General features: G+C 34.1%; 1 protein-coding gene across 1 annotated transcript in view; it reads right to left on the bottom strand.

Moving 5' to 3' along the window:
- LOC149548186 (cysteine desulfurase 1, chloroplastic-like) overlaps positions 1-16,756 on the bottom strand; it is a 127,407-nt gene that overhangs the window by 71,163 nt on the left and 39,488 nt on the right. Inside the window, exon 3 of the mRNA XM_089792231.1 lies at positions 15,855-16,014. Coding sequence (XP_089648357.1) covers positions 15,855-16,014 — 160 coding nt within the window. The remainder of the gene's footprint in view (positions 1-15,854; positions 16,015-16,756) is intronic.

The following is a 16,756-nucleotide window of genomic DNA, read 5'->3' as shown; positions in this document are numbered from 1 at the left end:
CATGAGGATGAACTATTTGAAAACAATGATGTCATGGTTGATGAGACAATACATTCTGAAATGGAGAAAAAATCAGAAAATAATGCAGCTGGAAATGAAAATTCTTCCAACCTAGGGGATGTCCAATCTAGTATTCAAGAGCTAGAGCAAGATGAAGTTACTATAGGGGCTGGTTTGAAGGACTAATCAGAAATTCTATATTGAGATGATTCTAGAGCGTATAATTTGGAGGACAAGCCGAAAGTATCAGATGATATGGTCATTGCAACCTTAGTGCATTTTGAAAACATCCATAAAAACATTGAAGAAACTTTGAGGGAAATTCAAAGTGTTAAAAAGGAGAAGGGGATAACGAGTGGAATTAATAGTGCATACCTTCACACTCCAAAAAGGGCATTGGAAAGAATGAAGGCAGATTATTTGAAGTTGCTCAAAGATGGAGGTATGGCCATCAAACATGCAAAAGATATAGAGGAGGTAGATGAGCTATTCTACAACTGAGTATGGCAAATTATTCATCGTACAAGGCTGAAAACCAAATATTATGATGGCCACTCACGAGGAAAATGGTTTTAATTCAAAAACCCAACAGATCAGACAAACGGTAGAACTAATCAACACCATTCGTCAAGATAAAAAATGAGCATATCGTTCCCACCTCTCCCTATTCAAACGAGCCATATTATGCTAATGATGATCAAAAGGACCAACAAGAAGTCAACCACATGAATTCTGATTTTTATATCAACATTTACATATCTTCACCACATCATGAGGACAATGTTGATCCCAGTGAAACTAGTTCTGACATTTCGTGTAATGGTGATCATTTTGTTTATGGAGGTGTATGTTTTATTGATAACACTAATGGTGAATCAGAAAATTCAGAGTTGTCCTTAATACATATTGAAGGCGTCTATGGTCCAACTAGATATTTGACACTGAGTTCTTATGATATGGCAGCTATCTATTTATCGATTGGTGATTTTATCTTTATGCCCATTTCAGTTATCAGTAGCTGTCCTGCTTGGTTTACCATTCTATTTCAAGATTTGGCTTGGTCCACAAGGGTTATGGAGTTGCATTGGCATTCGCTGAGATAGGACCAAGTGTTAGATAATGCACGTGAGATAGATTTCTTCCATATACAAGAGAACAGCGACACCTTCAGCATCATACATAACACTAGAATATCGTATAGCAGTGATATTTGGCGACCTATTGGGTTGATCATAATGCATATTGGAGGTGCGTTTGGCACAGATTACAAGCCTCGAACTCGGCAAGCTGGTTTCAAGCTCGGACTCGAACTTGGCGTCTAGACTTGGCAAGGACTTGGCAAATCGAAAACTCAATAAATTGGAATATTTTAAGGATTTAAAACTTTTTTCATGCATCATTTAGTCAATTAACATCAAAGTTACAATTATTGAGATATATAGAAGCTACTTTGCACACATGTACAAGTTTACATTGATCACATAAGTATCAATGCAAATTTCTAGAGGAAAAACGTAAGACTAAAATAATAGAAGGTATAGATTATTTATTATCATCATGTTGAGCATTGTGTTCATGTTGGAGACTGGTGGTGTTATCTCCCTTGAAGTGGACTACTAGGTTGCTCCCTCGAAGTGGAATATTGTTATCAAGTGTTTACAAAAAAAATCATATTATATTCTTCTACCATGCAAGTTATGTCATAATTGTTTCGCTTTATTTTTTTGTTCTTAGTAGATTAGAAAGATCACTATGAATTTTTAAAATGATATCAACTACATAATTGCTCATATGTCATCATCTTTTAACTTTGTTAAATGGTCAGTTTAATAGACATATATTTTTTCAATCTTTTACAAACGTTAAAACTGTTCTTTTATTGTTCTAGAGATGTCCAATTCTTTAAAACGAAAGTGATTTATTTGTTGCAATGCTCTCAAATTTGATAGTATTGTTTTATATTTTTAACACCTGGTTCCGATACTTTGTGCTATGACACTATTTTTTGAACAAAAATTTTAGTGAAATCCTATTTGTAATCTGCTTTATAGACAAATTGTTATGTTTTATACCTACTACATGCAAGACATATTTTAATACTCCATATTGATTGCCTTATTAGGAATCACCATTACAAATTTTTGGAACTCGATATTGCAATACAATCATAAACACCAAAAAACTTATTAATAAAATTTAAATATATTTATTTTTGCTCTAAGGCTTAGTTGGTCATGGAAGAATCATGGCCTCAGAACTCTCTGAGTCAAGAGAGTCCATGGACTCTACGAGTCCTACAGGACTCAACCAAGTCATAGTCCATCGGTCAAAAAACTCTGGAGCCTTGACTCGCAATCCTGCTAGGACTCGCAAAGTTCTATAACACTCGTTTGGCATCTATTGGGTGGATCATTCATTCAAATGGTTGTTATAGGAAAATGGTAGGATTTCTTCTCCTAGGATCAAATGGATAGACTAGATTGGGATCCAGGTGTTTACAAGAAAAGACCTATTTTTTAGGGGATAATTAATAATAGAAATTAAATATTTTGAAATATTAAATAGTAGTTAATAATTAACACAATAATCACAATTTAGCTAATTTGTCGGTTCGGTATGGGTTACAAAACTTGGTAGAAAAATGTTTTGGGGTTTGGCTACGTGTATGTATGATATGTACAACAAAATTAAACAAATTTATAGAATTGTAAAATTAAATCATTTGAAATGTTGCTGGGGGGTGTAGGGAGGGGGGATTAATTAGTATTTCAAAAATTGAACTTTTAAATGCAAAAACAACATAAAACCTATGTTCCCCCGAGTTTTCGACACCGGGACGGTAGGGAACAGCAGGACAGGCTTCTAGGACGGCAAACAGGGACAGCTATATAAATATAGATAAAATATAAAATATATAGGGAAATTTGCATATATACATTACATTCATATGAAGACAAAGATAAACCATGCCATTTAAACATCACAAAACCTTAACATAAAACATTTCAATAATCAAACTCAATGTTGTAATAACCCTTGTTGGTTATGGCTCAAACAACTCCAATTCAAAACAAACAATTGTCAAACAATCTCTAATGATAAAGTCTTCTGTGTAATGGAATTTATTGCTTTACATTTTAAACCCATAGACTGAATTTTCAGAATAGAGGAATTAATTTATAAGTGAAAACTTTTGAAAATAACACAACTCATAGTATTTCGAGAATTTTATGTGACAAAGATAGCTAAATGACAATGTTCGCATAAAACTTATTCAATTTTTTAAAAAGAACCTGATTATAATTTATGGAGTCCGCTTGCAATTTGAATCTACCTATCAAGCAAATCGCAGGTCATAACGAATTTCAGCTATACCTTAGCTCCATGCAGTCCTAGGCAATTACCACGCAAGCCTGCAAACATATAAATGTCTCCCAAGTCAAATCACGGATAGGAAAGTGCAGATTCAGGCTTTAAATTAAATCACAGGTTTCCATGTCAAATTGCAGGTGTTGGGAACTAATCGCTGATCCTGCTAATTGCTTCTCCCAGCCTCAAACGCCAACAAACCTTAATACAATTGCGAATTCACCTTCCTAGGACTTATACGCTACTACTTGGAGGAAATAGCCGCACAAAAATCACCCAAACACCCTCAGAAATGTAACGAAGCCCTGCCAGATAATTTCATGAATTTCTCTCTGCCAAAAATGTTGAATCTCTCAAAGTGACAATGATCAATAGATTGATCAATCAGCTGCTCTCCAAAGACACAGTAGCAAACAGTAGGAGATGAAGTAAGTTGTTTACAATAACACAATTTGCAAGATGAATTTTCCAGATGAAATTCTCAGATTTAATTCCAATCTCCTAGTCACAGAGAATTACAATAAGGAGATTTAACCAATGAAACCACTATACCTCAACAGTGACTTCAAACAATCTTCAGAAACTCAGAGTCCCTTATACTTCAGCAAGGGCACAAAAAATCAGAACTCAAAAAAAGTCACAAAGGCAACAAAAGCAACTAAAGTATCCAAACATGTTTCTCTAAACAAGTGGGCTTGTTGGGTCCTCTAGAGGAAATCCAAGCAACTCTGGCTATGCCATAGTCATTAGCCATTTTAGAGGTCATGTGATTGCAATAAAATCATCTCCTCTCCCTCTGTGTACTAATAACAAAGTTGAAGCCTTCACCTTGCTTTTTGGTTTGGAACTTGCAAAATCACTATCCATATCTATGTTACATGTTGAAGGGGATTCATCCATTATTATTAATGTGTGTATTAAACATCAAGTATATAATTGGTCTATACAGTATATATTGCATCAAGTATGATCTCTTCTTGATTCAATCTCTGAATGTTCCATCATGCATACTTATAGAGATGAAAATATTTTAGCTGATTGTCTAGCTAATTTAGAGACCAATGGGGTTTATATTAACTCTTCACTTTCCCCTCTTAACCTCCTTTATTTCCCTAACTTGGTTAATATTATGAAAAAATAATATGTTTAGAATAATGTTGAGCCCTCCTCATATATTATTTGATAGTAAATCACGGCTTCTTCACAATTTCATATGTTTTTACTTTTATGGATCTCACTTGTTCTTTTGAGATCTTGTATGCAATTCAGGGTCTTGGATTGCACTTGCATCAAATGGCTCTCTAATATCACGGTCTTAATTGGAGTTCTGAATGAAGATCAATGATGGAAACTTTTATGAGAATTTTTGGCTCGGCTCTTGGTTTTGTCTCCGACACCAAACAATGAATTGTATTCATATGAGTTTTGGCCTCTTTGTAATCACAATATTCTTGATTTGGGAATCACAAGGACAAGATTCGTTAGTGTTGATAGATATTCTCTTTTGATGCAATATTTCTTCTTATGCATCCTATTTGCATTAGGCAATGACCGGAGTTTTTCTTTTCTGGTTCTTTTCTCCGAGAGCTATTTTGAACAAAATATTATTAATATAGATATAATGTTTCACCAAAAAAAAAAAATGGGCTTGTATTTATAACCTCCAGATGCCCTTTTTGTTGCCAAAATGTAACTTCACTCAAGAAGCTACAACACACAACATTAATTAGAAACTTCCATTAGATTATTTCACTTGACTTGGCTTAACTAATTAATAAATGACTCTTTCCAATGATAACTCAACACTCAACTTATGTGAAATTATAAAGTTAAATTATAACTTTATAATAAGTCATTTAATAATTTAATAATAATTTGGCCACTAAAAATATAATAACTCCCAAAATACTCATCATTTAAATATGTCGTTTGAAATAAGAGTCATACCTATTATTTCTCCATGTGACCAAATGAACTTTCCAAAAATAGAAAGGGTTCATCTTAATCAACACCCCACTTACCACAAATAGTAAGTACACAAAACTAAGCCCAAACAAAGTCCAATCTAAGCCAAACGAAGACCAACCTGTAGCTTACTGAATTGTGGAGAAGACAAGACCCTCCCAAGCAAAGCCATTGCCTCAAAGGACCCTCTATCCACAATAATTAGCCTACGAGGATCACAATAATACGCTAATTCCTGAAACTCCAATTCTGGCAAAAATGGGAACATTACAGTCCTCCCTCCCCGAGATTGTTTGTCCTCAAGCAATTCGGCAACACAGTGAACTCCAACCTCCACATGGATCCCAAATGAAGAAGTATGTAACACCCCTGTCAACATTGAACCAACTGCATACCACTAACATCATCAGGATCAACAACATAACCTCTAGTATAGCACTCAAAACCTGTGCTAATGATGGAGTTAGAATATCACCAGAAGAAAACTCCAAAAGAGATCTCTTCTTCCTAGTCACCACCCACATAATATATACTAGACTGGAATCGTGATCATCACAAATAATCCTAGTAAAAGACGTAGCTACAGGAGAACCATATACACTCATGCCAACTGTACCTGTAGCTACAATAAATGTAACTACATCCTCATCAGAATCCGTGGCTACAAGAACATCGTCAATTGTGGCTATAGGAATCTAAATCGTGTTTACAAATGGTGAAAATAGAGCCCATCTCCACTCAAGTGAGTGATCAACATCAATCTCAAAAAGGGGATTGTCAAAAGACAATGTTGCATCCATGTCGAACATAGGATTGTCCACAAAGTGAACATCAACATTGTGTTGATCAGTAGTATAACAAAACCCTGTCTCTACGTCACTCACCTCATCATCGATAACATGTATACTATAATTAGAGCACACATCTACAACTGTATGCATACCGCTAAACTCCTCGGTAGATGGCTCAACCGACACCAAAGTGGTTGTTGATATGACAATATCTTCGCATGGTCCTACTCCCATTATCGTTGCATCATCAACAAATACATGATCCCAGGAACTCATGACAGCAACCGCACCATTTGACTCAACCTGACATTAATTCTTATCACATTCCTCCTCTATCGTGCCTAACTCATGTGGTGTCTCATAAGAAATGTCTCACACATCTGTAGCCGCAACTATATCATTACATTTTGCTCTGCTCAATTCTCGAATTTGAAATTAGTTGGGTCATCTATTTGTGATTTTGATTCAGCTCATTCACTAGCACATTAAACTGTTTCACAATACCTTGTATCTCAGATTTTCCATTCCTAGGTGAAGTATGCCCTCTACAAGTATAATGAATACCAAACATCCTGTCACCATCCATAACGTTGAAAACCAAATCTCAAAAATGAAGCACTAATCAAATTGAGCCCAATTCCTGTAGGATGGTATGAAACCGCTTTGATACCACTATAATAACCCCTGTCTGTTATGGCACAAATAACTCCAATTCAAAATTAAACTAGGTTTGACATTTTGTCAAACACTTGTCAAACAATCTCTAATAAGTCTTCCATGTAATGGAATTTATTGCTTTACATTTTAAACCCATAGAATGAATTTTCAGAATATTGGAATTAATTTAGAAGCGAAAACTTTTGAAAGTAACACAATCCACAAAATTTCGAGAATTTTATGTGCCAAAGATAGCTAAATGACAATGTTCGCATAAAACTTATTCAATTTCTTAAAAAAAACCTGATTATAATTTATGGAGTCCCCTTGCAATTTGAATCTGCCTATCAAGCAAATCGCAGGTCATAACCAATTTCAGCTATCCCTTAGCTCCATGTAGTCCCAAGCAATTACTACATAGGTCTACAAATATATAGATGTCTCCCAAGTCCAAATCGCGAATAGGAAAGTGCAGATTCAGGCTTTAAATTAAATCACAGGTTTCCACGTCAAATCGCAGGCGAAGGGAACTAATCGCTGATCCTGCTAATTGCTTCTCCCACACTCAAACGCCAACTAACCCTTAATACAATTGCAAATTTGCCTTCCCAGGACTTATATGCTGCTAGTTGGAGGAATTAGTAGCCCAAAAACCCTCAGAAATGTAACACGGCCCTGCTACATAATTTTATGAATTTCTCTCTGCCAAAAACGTTGTATCTCTCACAGTGACAATGATCAATAGATTGATCAATCAGCTGCTGTCCATAGACACAATAGCAAACAGTAGGAGATGGAGTAAATTGTTTACAATAACACAATTGGCAAGATGAATTTTTTAGATGAAATCCTCAGATTTAATTCCAATCTCCAAGTCACAGATAATAACAATAAGGAGATTTAACCAATGAAACCACTATACCTCAGCAGTGACTTCAAACAATCTTCAAAAACTCTGAGTCCCTTATACTTCAGCAAGGGCACAAAAAATCAAAACTCAAAAAAAGTCACAAAGGTAACAAAAGCAAATAAATTATCCAAGCATGTTTTTTTTCAACAAATGGGCTTGTATTTATAACAACCAGATGCCCTTTTTGTTGCCAAAATGCAACTTCACTCAAGAAGCTTCACCACACAACAATTAATTAGAAGCTTCCATTAGATTCTTTCGCTTGACTTGGCTTAACTAATTAATAAATGACTCTTTCTAATGATAACTCAACACTCAACTTATGTGAAATTATAAAGTTAAATAATAACTTTATAATAAGCCATTTAATAAAATAATTTGACGACTAAAAATATAATAACTCCCAAAATACTCATCATTTAAATATGTCGTTTGAAATGGGAGTCACCTATTATTTCTCCATGTGACCAAATGCACTTTTCAAAAATAGAAAGGGTCCATCTCAATCAACACTCCACTTACCACAAATAGTAAGTAAACAAAACTAAGCCCAAATGAAGTCCAATCTGAGTCAAATGAAGACCAACTTGTAGCTTATTGAATTGTGGAGAAGACAAGATCCTCCCAAGCCAAGCCACTATCTCAAAAGACCCTTTATCCACAATAATTAGCCTACAAGGATCACAATAACAAGCTAATTCTTGAAACTCCAATGCTAGCAAAAATGGGGACTTTACAAATGCTCAAAATGCTATAATGCATGCATAATTTGGAATTATTGTCAATGTGCATGTAATATTAAAATAATAACATTAAAATTTGAAATATACCCAAGAACATAAGTTAGAATTCATTTTCAATTACAAGAAGAAAAACAACCCACCTTCCAAATTGAAACACGCTATTATCATTTAGTTCTGAAACTACACTTCCAATTCATTTAAGTGGACAAACATTAATACAAAAAGGTCTTCTATATGGTTCTAATCATGATATAGGTTTGTTACAGTAAGACAATATCTTGTCGCAACTTCCAATATTCACCATATCTTCCACAAAGGACTAGGATCAACCCAAGTCCAACCAAGCACTGATGTATTGCCAGAAAATAACATAAGGATGTATGTTCTAGGTCTATAGTGCACTTTTTAGGCTTTCCAAGCACCTTGCAAACAGTTTGTTATAGAATTCGGAGGGTGTAACATGATTGTAACAACAATATTAATTCTATGATTCTTAACATAATGTTGTCAAATACTAATCAAAGGGCCCCAAATAGCAGGAATTAACTACCAAGCAATAATAAGCATGTTAGGGTGAACTTGGAAGGAGGGAACCACTTTCAAATTAAAAAAGAAATATTTTATGTGTGTCGATGTTGTTTATAAAATAGGCGATGCCCATCTATCCCGGGGACTTCCAAGGTGTCCCTAACCGTCCTCAGGACATACAGATGTCCCCCAAAAAAATTTCAAAAGTGCCCAAGTTTTCAGGACGTTTCCTAAGAATTTTCATAAAAGGAGGACAGGGTGGGACGTCCCCTATGTTATTGTTCTAGGATCATTTCTGCAAATGTAGTAGCATTGCCAATGTGATTGATGTCTTCCAAATGCAAATTTGAAGACTCCTAAATATGAGAGGAGGAGACATGTGTCTTCTATAGTTAATCATCATTAGTTAATAAATAACTATATGAATAACTCATCTTTAAGCATATATGTAATATTAATATATTAACCATATTTGTAATATATCGTTATATTATTATTTAATAATATATAATGTATAATATACATAAAATATATTATATTACATATATAATATATATTATATATATAAGATATTTATCTTAAAGATGATTTATCATTAACAAGGTATCTCATGATAAAATCAATCCGACATAAGCTACAACCTTAACACCCTAGCCATCCTCAAATCCCAAAAACGTTTATGGTACGGAGACAGGAGTTTTTAGGTCGGGGACACGTCCCCAGTTACTCAGCATAAAACATAACAAGAACAACCATCAAAAATAATAACACCATATTTCTTGTGGGAAAATCTTTCGGTTAAAAACCATGGCACACTAACTTTCCCCAGGTAACTCAGCATAAAACATAACAAGAACATCCATCAAAAATAATAACACCATATTTCTTGTGGGAAAATCTTTTGGTAAAAAAACATGGCACACTAACTTTTATTGACCCAATGGGCACCAACCCAAATTACAAAAGTGAGCACCAATTCAAAGAGAGCACCAAACCTCTTAAAAGCAACAACTTCAAACACGGAAACATCAACTCCAGTCAACTGAGGCATCAACACCCAAGAGCACCAACCCTCTTTGATCCCTCACTAATCAAGAGATCACACACAAAATACAAAGTATTGCTTATAAATCCTTAGACGCCTAGCACATTGAAAACTTCATACTGTAACATTCATCCCTTTCTCATGAATTTGAAATATAGTATAGTTCATGCCACTAGATTTTTGCAACCCATAAATTTTTTAGTTGTAGTACTTTTGGATTTGATTGCTTATTACTTTTTGCATCAACATTTCAGATCACGCTATGTGATCCATCATCAAGATGAAAGAAAGCACCAAGAGAAAAATGAAAGTCTAATTGCAGATCTAACTAGATAAAAAGAGGGGGGGCAAATGGAACAAGGAACAAGGCGAGGTCAAAGGCTTGAAGGACAGAGTATAGTTCCACCAAATACACATGTTTCTTCATATTCAAGAAGTTTATCACAACTTAAATATTTCTTGAAAGCTTCAACATGAACCTTAATCCCGTCAACTTTTCATTCACAGCACGTAACAACACGTCTCCCACTCACATGCTTGACCAATCAAGAACCAAGAGGCACAATCACAAATTTTCGTCACACATATTTCCTAAATATGCAAACTATACAAATTGAAAATCTCTACACTAAAAATATGCCTAACGCACATTGTTGAAAGGCTCAACTCCTATCACTTACAAAAGAAATGTTGCACTCACAGTATAAAAAAATCATTGCATCCTAATCAAAAACTTCACCCAAATATATAAATGATCATCACCACACTCCATTTTGCAAGACACTCCAACACACATAATAAGTGTCTGTTATAGCCCAAAAAATAATGTTTCACCTATCACAAGCCTCAAATACATCCTTTATGATACATACTAGTGTTGTAACACACTTCTATCCTATATTATTTGCAATACTAATATACTCGTCTACCAGTATACTTTTTGTTTTGAATTTACGGCTCAAAACAAAAACAAAAAAAAACACTAGTCATACTTACCAAAACGGACAAAAAAAATGCACCTTTATACTTCATTGTTGCCAATATGTTTGCGATGATTGTCATCTTTAATGAAATACACAAAAATTGTTATTTGAATTCATAAACAGCTCAACTACTTGAGTTTAGAAGTGGTTGTTTAAAAATAAAGTCTGAGTTGATCTCGCACAGTTTCCGGAGTTGGTTTGAGCCTTGGGTTTTCTCCCCACTGGTCTCGAGCTCAACTAAAAAGCCAGAATTCTCCCAACTCACTTGGCCAGGCAACTTGGTACATCCCGGAAGGACTAGTCTCATCTCAGCTCACCCCTTCTTGTCTCCAACTTGGCAGAAAAAAAGACCAAGCTAAGGAGGGTTGGGCATTGGGCTTGGTCATTGGTTACCTAGGGTGTAATTAAAAAAAACCTAAACCAAGAAAGAATGCTAGACCCACAATTTTCAAATGAAATGACAACATCATAGTAATAGAATTTTCTCACCTTTAAAAAGACATGACATCCTATTCCATAACTCTCAATAAAAAAAATTTCATACCCACAATAGAGTTAGTCGATAACTCCTTACACGAGTCTTTGAAAATTCAATGGTATCTTTGATAATTCAAACTAATCACATAACATCCAACTTGGCAAATGATCTTGTTACAGAAGCCAAGTGATAGAATAATGAGATGTTAATTAACAAAGAATGAAAAATGTTACACATGCCAGATCATAGAATAATGAGATGACCATTAAAGAAACACTTTTTCGTGGAAGATGTTATCCTAATACCCTCCCTTAATGGTCATTGTAGGGATGTCAGAACATTTTGTAGTGGCTGAGACCCTCCGTAGATTTGCAAAATGCTAGACCGAGAAATTTCACAAAAGAGTACTATGACTCATAACATACTACAATAAGAAATGGTCCACAAAGCATTCTGAGGAAAATGGCAAAAACCTTGAATCCCATGAAATTTGCATATAACAGAACCCAATTCACGATTTTTGAGTAAAAAATCAACAAACCCAGAAAAATAAATATCACACTACCATCGCAGATTAAAGATGATTGGATAAAACAATTGAGGAAAAAATTGATCAAAACTAAACAATTACAAATTTTGAGAAAATATTTTGGCTGACCCAAAACAATCCAATGAAGGTCTAGAAGAGATCTCAAAAAAAAAACACAGAATCTGAAATGAGAAGGGAAAAAATCTTGATGGTACAGAATTTGAGGCACGAAAATCGACGTGCCCATTAAAATTTGACGACCTAGTTGACATCTCAAAAAACCCGCCAAGAATCTTCAATTAGTTTTTCAAATTGGCATGAAAAAAAGAGATTTTTGAATGAAACCCTAGTCAACTACAAATAAGCTTAAAACAAAGCTACATGTACAAATAGTCGCACGAGTTACAGGCAACCGTAGAGGATTGAATGGAGGTAGAACGAGAAGACCCACGAAAATGCAACAAACTGATTTTTTGATAGAAAAACAGATTTGGACGGATTTATTTCGAAAAAATTAAAGAACATAAGATTTCATAATGAAATTCTAATTTTTTTCAAATAAAAATTCCTAAGCTCTAATACCATGTCACACAGGATAGATGATAGAATAATGAGATGTTTATTAACAAAGAATGGGAAAATTCTTATAGAATGTAGAAAGAAGATGTTTCTAAAAGAAATATACATTGAGATAAGACAGAATAGGAAACTTCCCTATACATACGAAAAAATGACTAGATGATCACTAAAGAAACATTCTATCTTGGAAGATATTATCCTAAAAGATCTGACATGGCAGCTAGGCTCACTTGGCACAAATCAATAGACAAGTAGGGAGCTCAACTAGACACTCAACCAGCTCAAACAACTCATGCACCTCAAGCAAGTAGCTCAACCAAATTTGTATTGCTTTAAATAATCCTCTAAGATTTATACGACCTGGATCATCAACCTTTGACATTAATGACAACATACTCAACACCAAATGGCAAAAATAAATAATAAATGCCCATTTTATAAATCGTAAAGACACAATAACATCATCAAATGCACATACTATGCAAATCCAAATTTGTTGTGTACTTCAAAAATCAAGTCGAGCTATGGGGGCAATGTCCCAAGTGGGGTCAAGGGGCAACATCCCTTGTGGGGGTCTGGGATCAACACCCCTAGTGAGGTCAAGGAGAAATGCCAAGACCAAATTAAGGCCTTCAACCAAATTTATATTGCTTTAAATAATCCTCTAAGATTTATACAACCTGGATCATCAACCTTTGACATTAATGACAACATGGTCAACATCAAATGGCAAAAATAAATAATAAATGTAAATTTTATAAACTATAGAGACACAATAACATCATCAAATACACATACTATGCAAACTCAAAGTTGTCGTGTACTTCAAAAATCAAATCGGGCTATGGGGGCAATGCCCCTAGTGGGATCAAGGGACAACATCCCTTGTGGGGTGTGGGAGAAGCACCCCCAATGAGGTCAAGGGGCAATGCCAAGACCAAATTAAGGCCTTCAAAACCACACACAACTCCATGGCACACATCATTTTATGGCCTCATAAAGGGTTATTTAAGATTTTTATCGTAAAAAGGCAAGTCGCTGCTCTCAAGTAAATTCAAGTGGGTACACTCAAGGTGCACATGGATGCACTTTGGATGTGGACTAGGTGTGCCCCATGGGTTTGTAGAAGTGCCTCGATGTGTGGTTCGTGCATCCACAACCTATGGTGCACATCCTGTGTCCATTTGGCAAATAAGGACTATTATTGATTCAAATAGTCATAGAAAATGATATTGTGTAAGAATTATAATAATAGTGATACAATTGTCAAAGGACTATTGTAAATAATAGCAATTTATTCAGATACTAAATAACAATTCTAATGATAGCAATACAATTGTCAAAGCACTATTGTTACAAATAGCAATTTATTAAATGCTAAATATATTCAATTTAATATTTTAAGATATTCAATATTAATAAACTAAAAACTAGAACAATGTTGATCCATTTTGTATATGTTAAGATTTATTTAAATGGAAAAAATAGAAACAAAATAAAGAGAAAAGAACAAATGAAAATAAAATGAAACCCTCCCTGCACATGTTCTACAACACGTATATTTTAAGCATGTTCCTTCACCTCTCACAAGTGGATACATCATAGGCTAAAAGAAAAACCCATCAATGATGGCCACAAAAAAGAGTTGGTTGTCGCTCTACAGGGAAGATTCACACAATAAACACAAGAATGAAGGTCATTTTATTCCTCTAAACCCATCTTACCATACAAGTGTCAAGGCAATTTGAGATTTTTTTTTGGGTTCTGAAAAAAATGTATTTGATTTCAAATTTCACAGATCAAATTAGCCAAACATTTGACATAGATTGAATGTATGAGGGTTTTAGATATACTATAGCACATAGATCAGTCAAATTTTCTGCATTCGTTGATTACTTTACATTTGAGGGTTTGAACAAAATTTCGTATGAGCTTGTGGGGTATCTTTTGTCTAGAATTGAGTGTTTTGATTGACCAGGATTCGCAAATTGTATTATTGCTGATTACCATTAAATTTAGTAGAGTTTGGCACCTACATTTGACATTGATTCATTATTTTCGATATACTGCAGCACATAAATAAGTCAGATCTTCAGCATTCATTGATTACTTTACATTTGAAAATGTGAATAAAATTTCGTATGAGCTTGTGGGGTATCTGTTTTTTAGAGTTGAGTGTTTTGATTGACCAGGATTTGTGAATTGTATTATTGCTGATTGGCACCTACATTTGACATTGATTCATTATTTTAGATATACTACAGCACATAGATTTTCCACATTCATTGATTACTTTATATTTGAGGGTTTGAACAAAATTTTGTATGAGCTTGTGGGGCATCAATTGTTTAGAGTTGAGTATTTTGATTGACCAGGATTTGCAAAGTGTATTATTGCTGATTAGCATTAGTTTTAGGAGAGTTTAGCACCTACGTTTGACATTGATTCACATTTGACATGTTTAAAAATTCATCCATTTCCAAAGTTGTCTGATTAGATACATTAAAAGAACCTGCCTTCTCATTTGTCTGAAATCATTATCCAAGCCATCAACACTCTTGACAGTCAACAAGCATTTGTGAAGGCACCTTAAGTACAGAATGAAAATAGTAATGACTTCTTGATCGAGTTGGAAATTTGTCTAAATTCAACAGAAGGATTTACTTTTATAAAAATTTGCACAATATTTATCTTGAAATGAATGTTTTTAAAGGCTTTCTTAATGTGCTAAATATTAAACCTATTATCCATACAAAATAAGCTAGCAGGCTTCCAGTCTAAAGTTCAAAATACATTTTCAAGCCATAAAATATATTAACATGCCTTCATTAAAATATAGAAATCCATCATCATTATGCTTTGCAACTTCTACACATACCAAGGCAATGAATCATGCAATAAAAGATTACCTAAATTACAATTTATTTATGATCTTATTTGCATTCATTTTTTGTGGTGTCGATTTTCTCTAGTTTTGAAAATCAGTCTTATCAAGTAAAATTTTATCCATTTTGCCCAAACCTGTTGCATTCTATCTCCCATGTTATTTGAAGAACTCAGGCAAATTTTAAAAATGATATATCCACATCCAAAGTTTACTTTTGTTATCTCTACTTACAACTAAATTTTGTATCATTTTTTATTTATAGATCAAATCAGTTGTAACAACTTCCCTAAATAAAATGCTCAAGTTCTTTCTACAGAAATTGTTTCAATTTGATTTACAGGATAATTCAGCTCAACAAGGGTAAGATAGTTTTGAGGAAGAGATGCGAACCTCATCTCCTTCCTTCATATTTGTAAGACCCCATGAATATGCAACCAAATTGATTGCCTCTGTTGCATTACGAGTAAATACAATTTCCTCAGAGCTGGATGCATTGATGAAGTTTGCCACCTTTCTTCGAGCTAGCTCATATTCACTTGTTGCCTTTTCACTATGCGATGAGTTGAAATAATTAGCAAAATATTAGAAGCAATAAAGCATCATCAAAATTTAATTTTTTATAAATTGCACCAGAGGAGTAGAAAAAACATGATTATAATACATTTGTTATAGGTTGACACCTGAATATGGAAACTTGTGAGAAATATCAAGAGACTGATCTCCCGAGTGTAAGAAAGTAAATACAACAGATTTATTATTCTTTACCAAAGATAGTTTATGCAGTTTTCATCCAGAAACCCTTCTTTCAACAAATATGGACAGCAGAAATTTGAAATCTTTAACAAAATTATTCATGTATTCTTATAAAAAAAGACATTGTAAACAAAGAAATGATGGCCAGTTTTATTAAATGTGATATAACAATACAATACTATTTACACAGACACTTATTGCTTATGATAATTACATAATGGCACACATTGGCCATATCTGAAAAGGTTACTTTTACAATCCAAGTTTCAACCACCAGTGTTACTTCCCCATAAATTGAAATAAGTACACACACACATTGGAGTGTGTGCCATAAAATTCTATGAAACCATATGCATTTGTTCTTCTAACATTTGGTATCAAAGAGAGGAAGCCCTAGGAGAGAGACTGAAGAGGACTAGAAGTACATACTATCATAACTATCAAAAGCACCAACTGTTATGTCAAAGCATAATTTTTGTCCCCATTGACAGCTGAGGGCACAGATGTGATGCCCATAAACTATATTTTTAATCACAATT

Source organism: Cupressus sempervirens, chromosome 7 (assembly GCF_028749045.1).
Source record: "Cupressus sempervirens isolate cs-2001-9-10 chromosome 7, ASM2874904v1, whole genome shotgun sequence".
NCBI lineage: Eukaryota > Viridiplantae > Streptophyta > Pinopsida > Cupressales > Cupressaceae > Cupressus > Cupressus sempervirens.
The sequence above is the reverse complement of the archived record's forward strand: the minus strand, read 5'-3'. Positions and strand labels throughout refer to the sequence as shown.